Consider the following 19024-nt stretch of genomic DNA (forward strand, 5'->3'; position numbering starts at 1 on the left):
ATAAACTTCATTTAATATTAACATTCGCGCACATTTTAAGTGGTAAAAAGCGTTTAATTGACCAAATTAAATCTCAACTGTCACTGCTCCCGATTAGACCGTAGGCATTTTATTTCGCTGCTCCCATAATGCACTGGTGCTCTTCCGATAATTGCTTCAGACACCTATTCTTAATATCCCTATTATAGCTATACTTATCAGGGGTTTGACTATACGATATCTATGGTATATGGAAAATGGTCAAGGATATTCATTTTCGCTGATCCAGGGATCTTTCTAAATTCCTTCGTTCGTTTTCAGCTAAATGTTTGGCTATAATAAGGAATAATATCCCTGTCACAGCTAAATTTTTTTACCGTGTGCTACGTTAGCAGAGAGCGGAGAGGAGATTGAAAATTCACCTAAGGTAACTTCGTCAAATCCATTCTATGATAATTACCGATATTTCTTTTGCATGTGTTTTTATATACTATTATTGCCCAAATACCTATTGTGTTTAAAACTGTGGAATTTTTCCTTCCAACCCTGGCGGACCGAAGAAACCGAATGGAGCCTCTACAAAGTACCCGTGAAGACCCCATTGAGTCCCCATTCGGTTCCTTTTGACTGATGTTGACTGATACACTTCAAACGTATCATCTGTAAGTAGCAGTCCACAGGCGTTATACATCTTAACTTTTTTTTAAAACTTTTTACCGTTTCAAACAAAATATTGCGATTATTTCGTGATCTTCTATAGGGAATTTTAACGTAGAATCCGTATTTCAACAATTTAAAACTTGATTTTGCTTTTTTTCGAATTTTTTAAAAAGGAACCGAACGGGGACCCAATGGGGTCTTTAGAGGTACTTTGTAGAGGCTCCATTCGGTTCCTTCGGTCCGCCAAGGAATAAATAATCATTTTAAAATCCCACGCTATTTCTAAGATTCCAATTTTATATTCGGCTGTTTAAAACTAATTCGTCACATTGTCAATTTTTGAATAAGTTTAAAAGCTGTGAGTTTGAAAGATTCAGTTTCAAGTAGTCTTGGATGCGTGTATCGAATTGTTCGTACTTATAACCGGATTTTTCCGGTACGAATAGCAGGACCTACAAATAGGGACTATTAATATCGAAATTATGATACGATAACCTTTGAAAAAACTATTCTATCAGATTGCCCTTTGGTACACTCGTTTAGTATCCGAAACTAAAGGTCAAGTTCGTTAGTCAGCCATTTTGGATAAAAAATCAAAAAGTGGGCACATTTTGAATATTTTTGATACCACTTTTTTCAAAATTTAAAAATTCTCTGTAAGGTTATTAGTAGTTTTCAAAAAGTCTAACAATTTATCCTGATGACTTTTTTTAGAAAATCAAAAATTATCAGAGTTATAGCATTTACGAAATTGAAAAAAAAGAAAATGATCATTTTATGTCAAATAATGCGCGATATGAAAAAAAGTCTAGAGACGAAAAATGTTGCTTTTTAAATAGCATACGAGATTATCATAACAACTTTTTTAATTTTCTTGAAAAATCAGAAATTCAAATTTTGACAGCATACAAAATAATGAAAAATCCATAAATTACATTTTTCGGCCAAACTGTAAAAAATACGGTAAAAGATGAATACACAAAAATTGTGCATTTAAAAAAGATCTAGAAATTTGTTATCAACCACTTTTTGATAGGATGCGTAGTTTTGGCTTTAATAATGAAAAACGTCATTAACAGTAAAAAAATCTGTATGCTATCGATGATGTATTTATCTCGCGCTTCGCGCTCAATTATATATTTAGCTCGCGCTACGCGCTCGGTCATTATATTTTGGCACATTATTCCGCAAACCTTTCAAAATTAAGTCTTAAAACATCTACGACTGTAATTTTGTGATTGTAAATTCTCTTTCGTTAAAAGAGCTTAGCTCGAAAGTTTGAGCGCACCTACGGCAAGCGACAGATCGCAATCGCACTCAGCGCTTGGTCTTTGCATTTCTCCCGCATTCGTGCATAGACTTTTTAAAATCAAAGGTCAACGGACCGACAGCTGTAATTTTGTGTTTTTGAACTCTCTTTTGTTAAAGCTCTTTCGGCTTTAACGAACACATGCGCATCACGTATCTCGTGCTTCGCACTCGATTTTTTCCAACCTGTCAATTTTTCTACATTATACACAACACTTTTATATCAATAATACACATTTTTTATGTAACTTTGCCTGGGATTTCTTATTAAAGAATTGCAAAATGAAGAGCAAATTGTATTATATAGGATCCTATGTCCGTTTTCGTCTTTTCTGTGCTTTTCCCAAAAAATTTTATTTTTTATTTTTAATCTTATTTTTTACGATTAAAAGAAAATTTACTCGTCCTATCGAAAAATGATTATTATTAAATTTATAGATCTTTTTAGGCGAACAATTTTGTCTGTTAATTTGAGTTCATACCTTGTGTCGTTAAAAAAAAATTTAATATTTTTATTTCGAATGTTATTTTTTACGACTAAAGCAAAAACTATGTATCCTATCAAGTAGTTCTTTCCAGGGCGCGCAATTTAAGCTTTTTAATTTTTTTCTTATCTTGCATAGTTTGACCCAAAAATAGAATTTTTGGATTTTTTATTCTTTTTGGTAAGATCAAATTTGGAATGTTCTACTTTTCGGCCAAATGAAAAAAATTGTTATTATAATATTGTAGGGTTTTAAAAAGCAACGTTTTTGTTCTTTTGACTTTTTCATATCGTACGTTGCTTTGCTTTAAAATAATTCATTTTGCAATGCGCTAATTATAAAAATTTTGAATTAAAAAATTTGAATCCAGATTTTTCAGATCTTTTCCAATAATAAATAAAAAATTGATGAGTTTCAACATTTGCAGAAAAAAGTTTCATAGTCGAAAAAAAATGAGGAAAGAACTTTTGCGGGAAATACATACAAGCCTGTTAGAAATCTTGCTATAAAATTCGCTTAAGGAACTTCAAACAAAAATGATTTGTGTACAGTAAGACACAATCATTTATGCGTACGCTGCATAATAATCTATATTTATTTACAATTTAAATTGACACATATTTCAGTTCTATTATAACTAGCATTTATTAACTGATATTTGGGAAGTTTTTACCGATAATAAACTAATTTCAAATGTGAAAACTGACTTCAAGACGTCTACAACTGAAAAACCAGTTGCTGTCTTTAAATCTGTTCAGCCCAAGAATAGACATCAAGTAGGTCATCTTATAGTCAATAAGTGACTATATGTCTGAGAACTCTGCTGCACTAGCTACTGTAAATGGATTTATGTTCTATAATTTCTTTCAGAACAATCAGCCTCCTGGAAAAATCCCCTCTACGCAACCAGTACTTGCATTACAAAAAAGTAATGAACAAGAAAAGGTTCCTGTACGATTGCCAAAGATAATTCCCACAAAAGTTACAGCTCAAATGCAAAGGCCTCAAACAAAGGTAAACATTCCAAGTTTTTAAATTTCTGACAGGCACTATTTTGAATTGTAATAGCAAACCATTTCTAGTTTTTATGTGAATACTGTTTGTTATAATAAAAGTTTTTAAAAAATTCGATAATTAGAATGTGATATAATACTTATTCGTAACACTGTGATCTTAAGGTATAAAATTCCATAGGCTTGTACTGGTAGAAACGTGGATAGGGAAAAGCTGTGCGATAAAATAGAAACATTGAAAAATGTGATTCGAAGTTTGAGGAAGAACCTAGCTGAGACCAAGGATGACAGGAGACTGAAAAAAGAGGAAATTTCGTGTCTGAAGATGAAGCTTCAGAAAACAGATGAAGTAATTCATGCGCAGACATTAGAGATCTCGACTCTTAAAAAACTCAACAGGAAGCTAACCGAAATTTCAATCAATAATGCGGACAAACTTGATGGTACAATCTTACTATTCCTTTCTTTATGTTATTATATTTTAAGAAAATGAAGTGAGTTTCGTTACTAAATATTACTGCATATTTTTTTGTTTATTTTTCCGATGCCTCTCAGAAACTTACAATTCATAGAAATTGTCTATAAATGCATGATAGAACTGAAGAATGAAAAAATATTTCTAATCTTGAATTTCACGCTAATAGTATACAGAATATTATCTATTTGCTCTAAATTCTTATGCGCCTTATTTGATTTTACAGCTAAATTGTAGGAAATAACAAAACACAACACGGTTAATGACTCTAGCCCTTATCCTGCTGTGGGCAAAACGCTTCAGAATGGAGATGTAACTTTTTCCTAAATTGTTTCATGTAAATGTTTCTATATCAGCGGGCTAGACCACTTTAGACTGCAGGATAATTGGCTGTTTCCAAATTTTAATTTTGCATTTTTCTTTAGAACAATGAAAAAGACGATAAAATAGTAACAAGCAAAAAATTTCAAAATCTATATTAAGTTAAAAACCATAGAGGTTGAAGTAAAAATGTTTTTTTAAAAATAGTTTTCAAAATTGAAATACTTTGTGGTCCATCAAAAAATTTGTTTTCTTTAATCGGAATGATACCAGGTACCACATTTTGTCCTCCTTTTCATCTAATCTTCTTTTTCTACCCTTCAATTTGAAGAAATCTCTTGAAACACCGATCAAGAGTTTTTACGCAACTTTTCCCTTGTCCTATTTTTTCCAAGGTTCCGATTTATTTTTTAAGCAGCATGAACAGAAAGTTTAGACACTAAGAAAACCAGACGCTTCGAACGCGATTCTTTTTGATAATACTAATTTCAAATATTTTCTAAACGATTAACTTGCTAATTTTGTAAATTTAAGGACATTATTGACAGAAAAAAAACGCGAACAAATCAATCGAAGAACAAAACCAGAAAAATGAACCAATGCTGCCATTTCAAATCAAGAACATCTTAATAGATTTAACAGGCTTCTTAGACCAAAATACACTAAAAAGAATGCGAAAATTGGAAATTTTTTAGGCAAATAGAGGAATACACTTTCACAAATAAAATTAATGTAAGAACGACTCTCAAATTGAAAATAAAGTGCTTCAAATTTCTAATATTTTAAGTAAAAATATTGCAAATTAATATTTGAGAAGCAAGTAGCGGGGCATCAGAGAAAAGTATGTTAGTTGTGGTTGTAGAAGCAAAACTGTATTAATGCTAAAAAATGTGCAAACACAAATAAATAAGAGCAGAAAACTTATTAAACAAATATCGCTACTGTTAGAGTGCAATGGTTTAATATTCCCAAGATATTCATATAATATAAGCAGTTTTTAATGATAAATGAAATCCCTTTCGAATCCCCTTTTTCGGAAAACCTCTTTTTTTACCTAAAATTGAACTATTCGCTCTTACATTTTTATTTTACTTTAGATCCATGCAGGAAAAGACAACTGGTTTACTACAAGAGATCAGAAATTTTTTTAGACCAGGAAAATCGGGAAATGACAGTGAATATATTGTTTGACCGGGAATTTGACAAATTTTTCAAAGGATAATTTGTCCAAGTTCGATTTGAACTGTTTTTAAAATATCTTTTACTTACAGAATTTGCCTTCTTCCATTTTAATTCTTAAGCGTAATTTTTTAATTTAAGAAATTTAAAAATGCTGTCTTGAAGACTTAAACAGTAAAAAATTAAAAGCGTTCGAACTTGAAATTTTTCGATAAAATTGATTTTATTTTATCAACTGTAAACATAAATGAATAATTTTTTCAAATTGATCTCAAAGTTAAAAAATTAAACAGTTTTATTTCGAAATTCTTAGTCATTCAGTAAATGTAAACGTCTAATTTGCACTTCACAAACTATTTTCAACTTAAAAATAACTTTATAATAATATATTCTTAATTGAAGGCTTTTATTGAATATAAAATATTGTTTCGGTATAAAATATTCATTTTTGTTTTTCTGTTTATATTTAAAAGTAACAAATTTAAAACTGAATTATTCAACATAAAAAGCCTGTATTCGTTGACATTTCGAAGGCCTTTTTAAACTTTAATAATGACAATTTCAATTGCTTCATTTAAAGAAATTTTAGTCTGTAAGAGAAATTGGTGAATTTTGATGTACAAACAACAATTAAATATCTATTATTTGTAGAAAAAAATTTGATTAATTTTAAGAGATATTTAAAAGTTTTGAAAGAATTCAAAATTAATTCAAAAGTTCAAATGATTTCAAATAATTTCAACGAAGTGTGTTTACCGACAAAATTCGGCTTTTTGGACCAAAATTTTGGTTCAAATAGCCAAAGCTTAATTTAAAACAAAATGTAGATTTTTTTAGATTTCAAATAAAAAATTTAGAAGCTTCTTAAGAATTTTAAAAGGCTTCAAAAGAATAAAAACATCATTTTAAGATTTCCAGGAAAATTGAAAATAATTTTTCATTTTGAAAAATCATTTCAAGAGAATATTTAAAAAGGTTTCACAAAATTTATAAAAATGTTAAAAAAAGTAACTCGAAAATTTTAAGGAAATTTTTTAGAATTGGCAGGATTTTGTACAAAATTGAAACGTTTCACAATTCTTGAAAAGCTTTGAATTTTTTTGTATAAAATATGTAGAAATCTGCATTTTATTTTAAGGTAGGCTTTGGCCACTTACACATAACAAATTTAAAGAAACTTTGTAAAATTTGCAGGTTTTTCTAAAAATTATAGGAAAAATTCAATTCATTTTAAAAGATATTTACAAGTTCTGAAAACATTTAAACAACTTCTAGATTCCTCAAGATTTTAAAATAAAATGTTTAGGCTTTTCATGGATGTTTAAACTATTAAAAATGAAAATGATTTAGCTTCTACTTTAAGAAGTCTTCAGTTTGAAAATTTTAATTTATAATGATTCTAGCTTGAAACTCCTTAAAATAATAAAAAAATTTTAATTTGAGAGATCATTGATTGATTTTCTGATTTATAGAGCATTTAAAATGATAATTCACCTTTTTGGCACTGAATCTGAATCTTTGAACTTTATGATTTATAAAAGTTACAAATTCGAATTTTTGAATTATCAACCTTTAAACTTCAATTTTAAGAGTTCAAAATTCAAGAGATCCACTTTGAGTGCTTTGATTTCTTTTTTTTTTATTGCTTCAAATAGAAAAATGTTAAGCTTTAGAATTTTAATTTTTTCATTATGTTCACCATGAAAAATTTTCGCGAACCAAGAATTGACCGACAAAAGATTTCTATGATTAAAACGGCCACCCTGTATATTTTAACAAAATATGAATAACATGCAATTACGTAATCAAAATGCAAAATTCAAAATCCTCCATCTCTCACTAAATGAAAATTATATTGATCCCAAACAATTTCTTTAAAAGATTTTTTTAAACTTCCATAGTCTCATTTTTTTGATAAAACAGTTTTCATAAAGATTCCATTTCGACGCTTGACTAGAATAAGCGGTTCGTTCCGGATCTTCTTCTTCCAAATCAGCTTGAAGGTCTTGTTCGATAAATGCGTTCGTCTGTGGAAGTATTTTATTCTTGAAATTTTTGTAGTCGCACTACTGGCGCAAGGGATCGAACTTTTTTAGAAGTAAAGTTTCATTTTTTTATTGAAGCTTTTAATTAAAAATATTTTGCATAATTATATAAAACTAAGCTAATACAACACCAATTTTTATTATTTAATTATGAGGTTGATCTCAATTTTTATGAAATGTGAATAATGAATAATATAATAAATAAGTGATGAAGAGGTGGTGTTGCATTATCTTATTTATATGATTATGCGAAACATTATTAATTAGAAGCTTAAATAGAAAAAGGAAACTTTCCTTCTGAAAGAGCTCCATCCCCTACGTCAGTAATATCACAAATAAATTTCAAGGATAAAATACTTCGCTGAACGAACGCCTTTTTATACAAGCTGCAAACTAACACTTTCTTCAAGCAGATCCGGAACAAACACCTTATTCTACTCAGGCTTTGATTTGCTTTAATATAAGAATAGGCTAATTTAGCGCGTAAGGTTTTGGTAAATTTTATTTTGTTTATTTTTTAAACTGCTTTCGTAGATTTTTTCTCAAATTATGGATGTTGCGTTAATTTTCTTTCTGAAATAGACAAATTGAAAAAAAAATTTTCAGAAATGTGTACATGGTGGCTACAAAAGTACAGAAAATATTCGGAAGCTGAAGTAGATAAAGAAGCTGAGAAAACTAGATTCTACATTGGGCAAAAAATTGCCAGTCTAAAAAGAACTCAAAGTACGCACTGCATCTCAATTTGAAAATAAATAATTTATATACTGTCAGATTTAATAAACATATATTTTCCATGATATCAGGTGAGAAGTGTGAGAGTATCCAAGACCAGCATTCCGGTTATTACATCGATGACCAAGGCGAGGATCAAGGTGAAAATAACCCATCAGAAAATGCTCATAGTTCATTGGAAGACATTCGAGACCATGGTCTGTTGGGTGACGTTCAAGGCGTTGGTCCATTGGAAGCTTTTGAAAGCAATGGCCCATTGGAAGATTTTCAAGGAAATGTGCCATTGGAAAATGTTCAAGGCAACGATCCATAAGAAGATCTACAAGACATCGGAAGCATCGAAACAAGATCGGAAGACGAAGAAGGCCCATTAGATAAATGTTCAGGACGATGGGCTTTCTAACGCCGAAAACCGAGACCCTCTGAATGATCAAGTGATGGCAGATAGCGACATAGATCATAGCAAAATCGGGGAAAACGAGAGCGAGGGTGGCGTGGTGGCAAATGTTCCCTACAGCAGCTCAGATCAGGAAATTGGAATCGAAAATAATTTTGACTATAGTAGTGAGGGCGAACTTGATTCAGAAAAAGACACTGTTAACGCAGACAATCGAGAAATTCACAATGGCAAAAATAATGTAAACTCCGGGTACACAGACGGGAAAGTCGCAGGACCCCAGTTTATTAATGTTGAAAATATCGAGGATTATGAATGTATCTTATCGAGTTTCAGTATTGGTATAAACGCAAATTAACCTGTTACATGCATTTCTTTAATATAATATCTTATCTATATTTTTATATCAACATTATTATTAAAGTTGATTTCAAAGTATCACAAGTATGTTATCGAGAGCCTTACCGATCTTCTGTATTAATGTCATCGAAAATTAGCCTCAGTGGTATTCTTTAATATAAGATCATTTTAATATTTGTCAATCTATATTATTATAAAAAAAAGATCTCAAAATACTAAAAGTGTATTATTTTGAAAGCATTGCAGACCTTCTATATGCATGCAAGTCGAAATTAGCCTCTTATGTGCATCTTTATAATATAGAAGTATTATAGATTTGATCTGTATTTATTCCTCGAAATTATAATTAAAATTGATGTTAAGATAACTGAAAAGATTGTTATTAAATACGTTATCTCATCACACGTTTCTTTGATTTAGATAAAGTTTGATTAAATAACCATATAACCTATTTTATTCATTTGCTTAGTAATACTTTAAAAAGGTACCTCGAATTGAAAATTCACAATTAACTTGTATATATTTTATTACATTCAATTGAAAACTGACAATTTAATTCAATTGACATCATTCCCTAATGACGAGATACCATCAATTTCATCTTGAAGATTCAAATAAATTGCGTCAATTCAAATCCATCGAAGTATATTTAATCATAGTTCTACGAATTACATTTAATTGCAAATGCTCATTTCAACATTTCCAATTAAATGCAATTGAACTTTTTTTCAGGGATAGGTGTACCAAAAAGATATCTCGAGGTAATTTAACTTGCCTCAGTTTTATTCAATAAAATATTTAGAGATTTTTTGGTATTTTAGAAAATGTTTTCTCTGTACCTCATCCTAAAATTTTGTTTGATCAACCATTAAAATAAATTAGAGACTCGGTGATAGGATTGTTTAAAAATGTATCTAGACAAGATAATTTAGCCCAGAATTGTTATTCCACTTTTTAAAGAAATTATTCTATTTTCTATATTGCTATCTCTGGATCTGATTTCCAAACTGGCATTTCATCATCCCCTAAAATCAATTATAATTCAATCTGATGGTATAGGTGTATCAAAAATATATCTCGAAGCAATTTAACTTGCCTGCTTTTTAATTAATAAAGTCTTTTGGGATTTTTTTTATTTTAGAGAATGCTTTCTCTGGACCGCATTTCAAAATTTGGTTTGATCAACCACTAAAATAAATTAGAAACTCGTTGATGATAGGAGTGTAGCAGATATGAATGCAGAAGCAAGATTTTGGGCCAGAATTTTTATTTCAATTTTTTCAGAAATTTTGCTATAATTATCGATTTTATCAGGTCTAAATGTTAAATTCATACACTACTGGTACCTTATCAGAAAATAAAAATCTTTTAGTGTAATTCAAATCTACTCGGCTTAAAATAGTATAGTATTCGGATTCTACGTTAAAATTTGCATTAGAAACTCACGGAGTAATCGCAATACTTTTTCTTGCAGCGTTAAAAACTTTAAAAAATAAAATACCTGTCATTTACATGGGCCGAAGGCGCCTTCAAGTGCATCTTCTTTTAGTAGCAGTTAATAAGCGTTCCGTCGATAACTAAGAAATTTGTCTGCATGCTAGCTCCACGCTGTTGAAACCTCAGACAACAACGCTGCGATGCAAGTAAGAGAAGTTTATTTTGAAACTTCGCGCGCAACATACTACTTGACCTATTATGGATGCGCTTGAAGTCACCTTCAGCAGAAGTTAATGACATTTTTTCACATATTTAAAGCTGAAAAAAAAGTATTTGCGATTACTCCGCGAGTTTCTAAAAGAAAATTTAAAAAGGAACCGAATGGGGTCTTTACGGGTACTTTGAAGAGGCTCCATTCGGTTTCTTTGGTCCGCCAGGGGATCTGCCATTATTTCGAGGTTATGGTCGGATTCACCTTTTTACCGAAATCGCTGTAAGTAATTGTAGGTAATGTCAATTAAAAATTTTTGCATGTAAAATTTTATTCACATTATACAAAACAGATCTTGTCTATTTATAACATACTTTTTTTATTCCGCAAATAAGCGTTAAACACAATTCACTCTTCGCCCACTAAAAGCGCACAATATTATTACCAATTTATAGTATTTGTCACTCAGCAGCCATTCCATAATGTTATTGGCACAGAAGAAAATTGACGTTTACTTCTCAGTCCACAAGTCTCACTTCATGTCCACCCTGTATATTGAGCGTGTGCATACTCTTCTATTGTTACTTGCAAATTATAAAACATGTTTCTGCAAACGTATTTCTTTTCTTGTTTGAACAAATTTAATTATCTACTACAATAAAAGACTTGGAACAAGAGATGTTTCTTACGATATTATCTACAATATATATCTAAAAGAATTAATATATTCAATAGAGATGTATCTGAAATAAACATTTTTCAATAACGCAGTTTTTATCATCTTATGAGACACATTTATAGAATAATGCAGAGGAATATTTAAATTCACATTTTTATAGGTTAGAAAAAAAAATGATAACAAACCAATTCCATTTTATGGAGCGAGCTACATAATTTGCACACAAAAAATTCTGATAAATTCTGTTTCATTTAGTCCCTTCTTTGATTAAACTTTAATCGCATTCGAATCGTTCCGTTGACGCTGCGCTCATTCCAATCGCTCTCGTATCACTTTTTGACGTTCTTAAGCATTGGAATGATATTTTCAAATCAACGATAGAAAAGCAATGGAAACGTTACCATTATAAGCAATTCGAACCTTCTTACCGGGAAGCCTTTATATTTCAAATGAAACAATTTCAGAATTGTACAATTGTTCAATTTTCGACACTATTATATTTTTAATTTTAGGCCCTTCAAATTGTAAGGATGAAATGTTTTTGTTATTTTATTTCGACGCATACTATATATAATTTTAATGCTTTCATGTTGAAACGGGTGGTATTTAAAATTGTTAAATTGTGAACAGTTTGATTGATATGATTATAAAATTTGAAACATTATGTACCTTTTCAATGGTTTCAGTGCAGAACTAAATAACCAACATTTTTCCGAAACTGGGCTTTTTGCATAAAAAATTCTCAAACAATCTAATACATATTTTGTCAAAAAGATTTGTTCAGAATCTCGTTTTTAATATAGTAAAATAAGACTGTTAGTGATTCCAAACCAAATAGCTGGCTCTACTTGTATACTATCTTCTTCGTTTTTTTTTATATTTCTAGCCTCTGACCATTTTCTTACCATATTTGTCTTCCTAAATTTTTGTTTAATACAATAAAATAATAAAACGCTTTTTTTCTCAAAGAAAAATCTCTTGAATTAAATTCCAACCAAAAGTCTTAAATCTCCATTTTCTACAAAAGTCACTTTTAGACGGGGTTTTTTTTGCTTAACTTTTTGCCGTACAAGCAGAAATTACATTTGTTAAAATTATTATCATTATTCGTTTACAAATAAACATATACCTTTCTTCTCTTTATACGTCATTCAACGATAACTCATATGTTATAGAGTAAGACCACGACACGAAATATTTATTTTCCCGGAACCAATTAATTTTTTTGCATGAACACTTTTTTATTTCTATTCTGCTCTCCTACATCTCAGGAGCAGGTTTTTATTATTCAATTATTCAATAATTGTCTTTGAATAATTCCCGCCAGACATAAGTCTGCCATCACGTGGAAAATTCCAAGTACCTGACTGGAAACAATTAGGTATTTATACTTCCACTACCCATTCCAAAAACATTGACCGCGTCAAATGCTGAGGGGAAAACAGACGCACGTGCCTACGTATTTCTTATGGAAGAAATCAGTTTCAGTGCCTTGAATTGCGTTTAGAATTTATTTGTGAGGTAGTTTTAGTTGTTCGTTCCGTTTTTTGAGAGATTATATCTGGCTGTGTATTTCATGTAGTTTGTAGTGATCAACGTCAAAGCTTTAATGTCGTTAAGACAAGAAAAGTGTCCGAATTTGTGGTTATGCTTGACAATATAATAAAGTAAGCCGGCGAAATCATTATTTGTGCATAAAAGATCGAAAATGTTAAGCAAATACGCTTCAAGTCTGGTGAGTGATGTGAAAGAACGTTATTTAGAAAAAATTAAGGTTATTGATTACTGCGATTCTTATTTATTGGAAAAACGAGATTTCCGTGTAAACTTGAGAGATGTACCCGAAGTTCAGTTGATAGATATTATCAACTATTTCGTTTTAACTCACAGCTTTTGCACGCGTGAACAATTAAAAGCTTATAAAAATTTAGAAGCTTTCAAATTTTACCAAGCTGGATTTATGGTAAAATTAGAATGTGCCACAAGGAAGGAGAAGTTTGTTGTGGTTGACGAGGTTAGTGCAATAATTTTCTTTATAATGCAGATATTTAACTATATATAAATATTGATACTTCTTATTTTTTACTTGCATTATTTCTGTATTTTAAATTATGATTTTAAATTTAATAATAAATATGACTTATTAATGTCATGAATATTTCCTGAATGTAAATTGAATTGATGTGTTCAATTTTAAATCTAATTGAAAAAATGTTTCACAGGTAAAACACTCGCAGCGATTCAATGAAGAAAAATTGTCTCCATAGATTATTTTCAGTGCAGACGGATCTATTTTAAGTTCCCACTGTACTTGCATCGCCGGTCTTGGAGAAGTCTGCAGCCATTCGGCAGCAATAGATTTTTTTACATTTTTGGTCTCCATCTAGTGGAGTTTCGTGCACGGATAAGCTAGCTGCATGGCCTGTACCTTCTCTGTTAAGAACTGAGTCCAAAGAAGATTTCAGAAATCAATTGGGGAAGAAAGATGAAATCTTTTGGTGGTAAGTTATTTCTATTTTTGCAATAAATATCGTGCAGGTTTTCAAAAAAGAACATTTATTTGGAATAATGCTTAGCGTCACTAACTATGTACGTTAAAAAAGCAAAGATAATGTTATATTTAACAATGTTTCGTTAAAAAATGAATGTTCATTTTATATTGTATATTTAGGAATTTAAAGCTTGTATTTATGGATGGTTCAAATACTAACGTTACTTTTATATCTGTGAACGAAAACTTCCTTTTTAGAAGAACTTACCTCCTTCCGGTCATTTCAGGGATATAAAAGTAAAATTTTCTTTCTTCCTTCGGTAAAATTCCCGCTGCCGTTTATCAAATCGCAAACTTCATGATCTTTTTCACATTCTCCTAATTTCCCCATTGTAAATGAGTTCCCATTCCTTCTCCAGTTTTTAAGAAAATTCTCCTTTTCCTAGTTTTTCGCTTGAATGAGAACTAAATGAATAGAATCCAATGAGAAAATCCGACTATTTTTGGTTAAAAGGTAATTACTTTTGTTGCAGAATTCATCTGTTTTGGTCGAAAATGCAGCTGCTTTGTTGAACGTTTGTCTTTTGGTACAAAACTTGTCTTTTTTTTTGGTTGAAAGTGAATTCTTTGTTATTAAAAATTGTATTCAATTTTGTGTTGTAAATCAATCTTTTTTTGGTCTAAAATGCAGCTTCCTTGTTCAACATTTGTCTTGTTCGATAAAAAATTTATTATTTTGGATTGAAGATTCGTCTTTTGGTACAAAACTTGTCTTTTTTTTTGGTTGAAAGTGAATTCTTTGTTATTAAAAATTGTGTTGAATTTTGTGTTGTAAATCAATCTTTTTTGGTCGAAAATGCAGCTTCCTGGTTCAAAATTTGTCTTTTTCGTTAGAAAATTTATTATTTTGGATTGAAAATTCGTCTTTTGGTACAAAACTTGTCTTTTTTTTGGTTGAAAGTAAATTCTTTGTTATTAAAAATTCTATTTTATTTTGTGTTGTAAATCAATATTTTTTTGTCGAAAATGCAGCTTCCTTGTTCAACATTTGTCTTTTTCGATAGAAAATTTATTATTTTGGATTGAAAATTCGTCTTTTGGTACAAAACTTGTCTTTTTTTGGTTGAAAGTGAATTCTTTGTTATTAAAAATTGTATTGAATTTTGTGTTGTAAATCAATCTTTTTTGGTCGATAATGCAGCTTCGTTGTTCAACATTTGTCTTGTTCGATGGAAAATTTATTATTTTGGATTGAAAATTCGTCTTACGGTACAAAAGTTGTCTTTTTTTTTTTGAAAGTGAATTCTTTGTTATTAAAAATTGTATTGAATTTTGTGTTGTAAATCAATCTTTTTTGGTCGAAAATGCAGCTTCCTTGTTAAACCATTGTCTTTTTCGATAGAAAATTTATTATTTTGGATTGAAAATTCGTCTTTTGGTACAAAAGTTGTCTTTTTTTTTGGTTGAAAGTGAATTCTTTGTTATTAAAAATTGTATTGAATTTTGTGTTGTAAATCAATCTTTTTTGGTCTAAAATGCAGCTTCCTTGTTCAACATTTGTCTTGTTCGATAGAAAATGTATTATTTTGGATTGAAAATTCGTCTTTTGGTACAAAACTTGTCTTTTTTTTTAGTTGAAAGTGAATTCTTTGTTATTAAAAATTGTATTGAATTTTTTGTTGTAAATCAATCTTTTTTGGTCGAAAATGCAGCTTCCTTGTTGACACATTTGTCTTTTTCGATAGATCATTTACTATTTTGGATTGAAAATTCGTGTTTTGGTACAAAAGTTGTCTTTTTTTTTTGGTTGAAAGTGAATTCTTTGTTATTAAAAATTGTAATGAATTTTGTGTTGTAAATCAATCTTTTGTGGTCGAAAATGCAGCTTCCTTGTTCAGCATTTGTCTTTTTCGTTAGAAAATTTATTATTTTGGATTGAAGATTCGCCTTTCGGTATAAAAATCGTCTTTTTTTGGTTGAAAGTAAATTCTTTATTACTGAAAATTCTATTATATTTTTGGATGTAAATCAATCTTTTGGTCGAAAATGCAACTTCTTTGTTCAACATTTTTCTTTTTCGATAGAAAATTTACTATTTTGGATTGAAAAATCGTCTTGGGGTATAAAAATCGTCTTTTTTTTTTTGGTTGAAAGTAAATTCTATGTTACTGAAAATTCTATTATATTTTTGGTTGTAAATCCATCTTTTTTGGTCGAAAATTCAACTTCTTTGTTCAACACTTTTCTTTTTCGATAGAAAATTTATTATTTTGGATTGAAAGTTCGTCTTTTGGTATAAAAATTGTCTTTTTTTTGTTAAAAGTGAATTCTTTGTTATTAAAAATTGTATTATATTTTTGGTTGACAGTCAATTCTTTTATTTTAAAGGTCTTGTATCATCTTTTTGATTTAGAATTTGTTTCCTTTGTTTAAGAATTCTGCTGATTTGTTACAATTTTAATTGTCATATTTAGTTCATCTTTTTAGTCGAAAATTGAACTATTGTGCTCGAAATTTGTCCTTTTGAAAAATTTCTATTACTCAGTTAAAACTGCAATTATTTTGTTGATAATTCCACTATTTTCTTTAAAAGTCATCAGAATCGATCTCTTTTGGTTAAAAATCCTACTATTTGTTTTAAAATTTTATTATTTTGTTTAAAATACCACTATGTTATTAAAAATTAATATTTTTTGTTTGAAAATTAAACTGTTTTTTTTCTAAAATTCGTCTTTTGGACAGGAAATTCGTTCTTTTGTTTTAAAAATTGACCTTTAGATATAAAAATCATTTTTTTTTTTGAAAATTATTGTTGCTTGGTTAGAAGTTCATTCTTTTTATTTGAAAACTCTACTATTATATTTTTGGTTCAGAATGTTTCTCTATTGGTTAAAAATTCTGCTATTTGGTTTAAAATTTCATTATTTTTTGAAAATTTCACTATAAACTTTGTCATAGAAAGTTCGTATTTTGGATGAAAAATTCTTCTTTGTAAGTTTAAAATTCGTCTGTTTAGTAGAAAAATTAAATTTTTTTGGTTGAAAATGAATTCCTTTTCATTGAAAAGTCTATTATTATATTTTTCGTTTAGAATGCAATCTCTATTGGTTAAAACCTCTACTATTTAATTGAAAATTTAATTATATTGTTGAAGTGTCAGCTATTTGTTTGAAAATACATCGATCTAGGTTGAAAATGAATTTGGTGGCGACAAATTTGAATTTTTGAAAATATTTAATGAATTAAGGGTCTTTTCAGATAACAAAGTGAAGAATGTTCTGCCATTGAAGGACGAAACTTTAAATGCTTTCTTGAGTAAACTCAATTCTCATAATCTCGGTGCAGCTATCTTGAAAGTCATGCAGCCTTTTGCAGCGGATCGAGTCACTCCAGTTGTAGATAATTTACTGAAGCTTGTATCATTGCTATACAATGAAGACTACGAAGCATATTACTTAGAAATGTTAAGAAAGGTCCCTGTTGACTTATCAATCACACAGGAACAACAGCGAGCTGTCATAGAAAAAACCTTAGCCCAGAGTAAGATTTTATATTTGTTTTCAATTAAAGCTGGGAGGATTACTGCATCCAAATTTAATGCTGCATGCCATACTTTCCCTCTTTGTCTCTTATTAAGGGAATATGTTATCCTCGGTCAGTTTTGTTCAAGAATAAATCAGTTCAGTACGGTCTAGAGCATGAAGATATTGCCAGAAAAGAATATGAAGAATATATCACGAAAAAGCACACCAACTTCGTAATGGAAACTACAGGATTTATCATATCTCTTGATGATCCTGCATTCGGTGCATCACCTGATGGTTTAGTTTGTTATGAATGCTGAGGACCAGGCTGCCTAGAAATTAAATGCCCTGATTCGATGTTGGATACAAAGATGGATTTGACATCGTCTGCTAAATAGAAAACTAGTTGTCTCCTGTTAAAAGATAACGTTACATTTTCGTTGGATAGAAACCACGAATATTATTATAAGATGATGTTGCGAATGTACATAACCAAAAGAAGTTCCTGTGATTTTGTGATATGGTCTACCAGGCAGAAGTTAATTGAAAGAACTTATTTTGATTAAAATTTCTGAAAAGCAAATATTTCTAAGGCTAAGTTACTGCATCTGAATGCCATTCCACCAGAACTTCTAGGAAGATGGTACACAAACTTGCGGGATTTGGACCAGTTGGAGACAGAAATGTGGTGTGATTGCGGTGAGCCTGACAATGGACGCGCATTTCTGCAATGTGCTAACCAAGAGTGCCCTATTCAATGATTTCATTTAGAATGTATAGGTTTAACACAGATTCCTAATTGCTATTTTTATTGGTTCTGCGATGCTTGCAACAGCTTAGTTCAAAATGCAGAATTGCATTTACAAATGTAACTATAGCTACGGTAAAGGAAATAATTTCCGAAAAAATCGTAAACCTTAAATTTCATCATCCTTTTCCCATGGATGAAAATTAAAAACTTTGTTACCCGAACAGAAAATGTATCCAACTTTAACATCTGTATGTATTTTTATACCTGAAATTAAAACTTGAGATAAAAATGCCAAAAAATAAAGTAAATGCGTTAAAAACACAATTTCGCGAGGTGCATTCCCCAATGGCTCGAATGCTATAGACTGATTAGTCGAGGGTATGGACGCCAATGGTAGCCTAATCAAAAATTCAAATAAAGGACAAATTTACTTGATTACTAGATAAAATTGTAGAATTAAGTTTAGTAAATGACACGTAATATCTGAAAAAACGTAGTTGAAATTTAAAAATTATAAGAGGACATTTTTCTGGTTTTCTATATTTAAAAGAAGAAAAAGATTAGTAATGGTTTAATTTGGAAACTCGCAAAATCCCTAACTTAATAAATATTAGAAATATACTAATCGTTAAAGATAACAATGAAGTTTAATTTTAATATAACCAAAAATGTGCTCTCGCAATTCGCAATCGACAATTTGTTTCGCAAAAAAAGTATCGAAGGCAACATTTCTTGAACCGAATCCTCAAGAAATAGAGCTTTGACAGAAGTTTTTCGCAATTATCCGATGTTTTATTTCAATAAATGCTGAATAAACTTTTTTCAAGTAATTTACTTATTTCAAAATAGCTTCATTATTCTTAATCATTGTAGTACGAGGGTGGATCAAATATAAACCGAAATTTTACAAATACTTTTCTTAGCCAATCGCAAGCACTCTCACAGTGTAGGTTCTTGTAATGTAGTGTATTAGG

At 29.9% G+C, this 19024-nt stretch overlaps 2 protein-coding genes across 2 annotated transcripts; both read left to right on the forward strand.

Moving 5' to 3' along the window:
- The first annotated feature begins 314 nt into the window (after positions 1-314).
- Positions 315-8535, forward strand: LOC117173161. Its single transcript, XM_033361573.1, has 5 exons — positions 315-406; positions 3303-3446; positions 3627-3888; positions 8072-8191; positions 8272-8535. The coding sequence occupies exons 2-5, from the start codon at positions 3426-3428 to the stop codon at positions 8511-8513; spliced, it is 645 nt and encodes a 214-aa protein (XP_033217464.1). The 5' UTR covers positions 315-406; positions 3303-3425; the 3' UTR covers positions 8514-8535.
- Positions 8536-12741: 4206 nt separating this feature from the next.
- Positions 12742-18537, forward strand: LOC117172984. Its single transcript, XM_033361321.1, has 3 exons — positions 12742-13298; positions 13507-13785; positions 17034-18537. The coding sequence occupies exons 2-3, from the start codon at positions 13770-13772 to the stop codon at positions 17468-17470; spliced, it is 453 nt and encodes a 150-aa protein (XP_033217212.1). The 5' UTR covers positions 12742-13298; positions 13507-13769; the 3' UTR covers positions 17471-18537.
- The last annotated feature ends 487 nt before the right edge of the window (positions 18538-19024 follow it).

This window comes from Belonocnema kinseyi, chromosome 5 (assembly GCF_010883055.1).
Source record: "Belonocnema kinseyi isolate 2016_QV_RU_SX_M_011 chromosome 5, B_treatae_v1, whole genome shotgun sequence".
Classification (NCBI taxonomy): Eukaryota; Metazoa; Arthropoda; class Insecta; order Hymenoptera; family Cynipidae; genus Belonocnema; species Belonocnema kinseyi.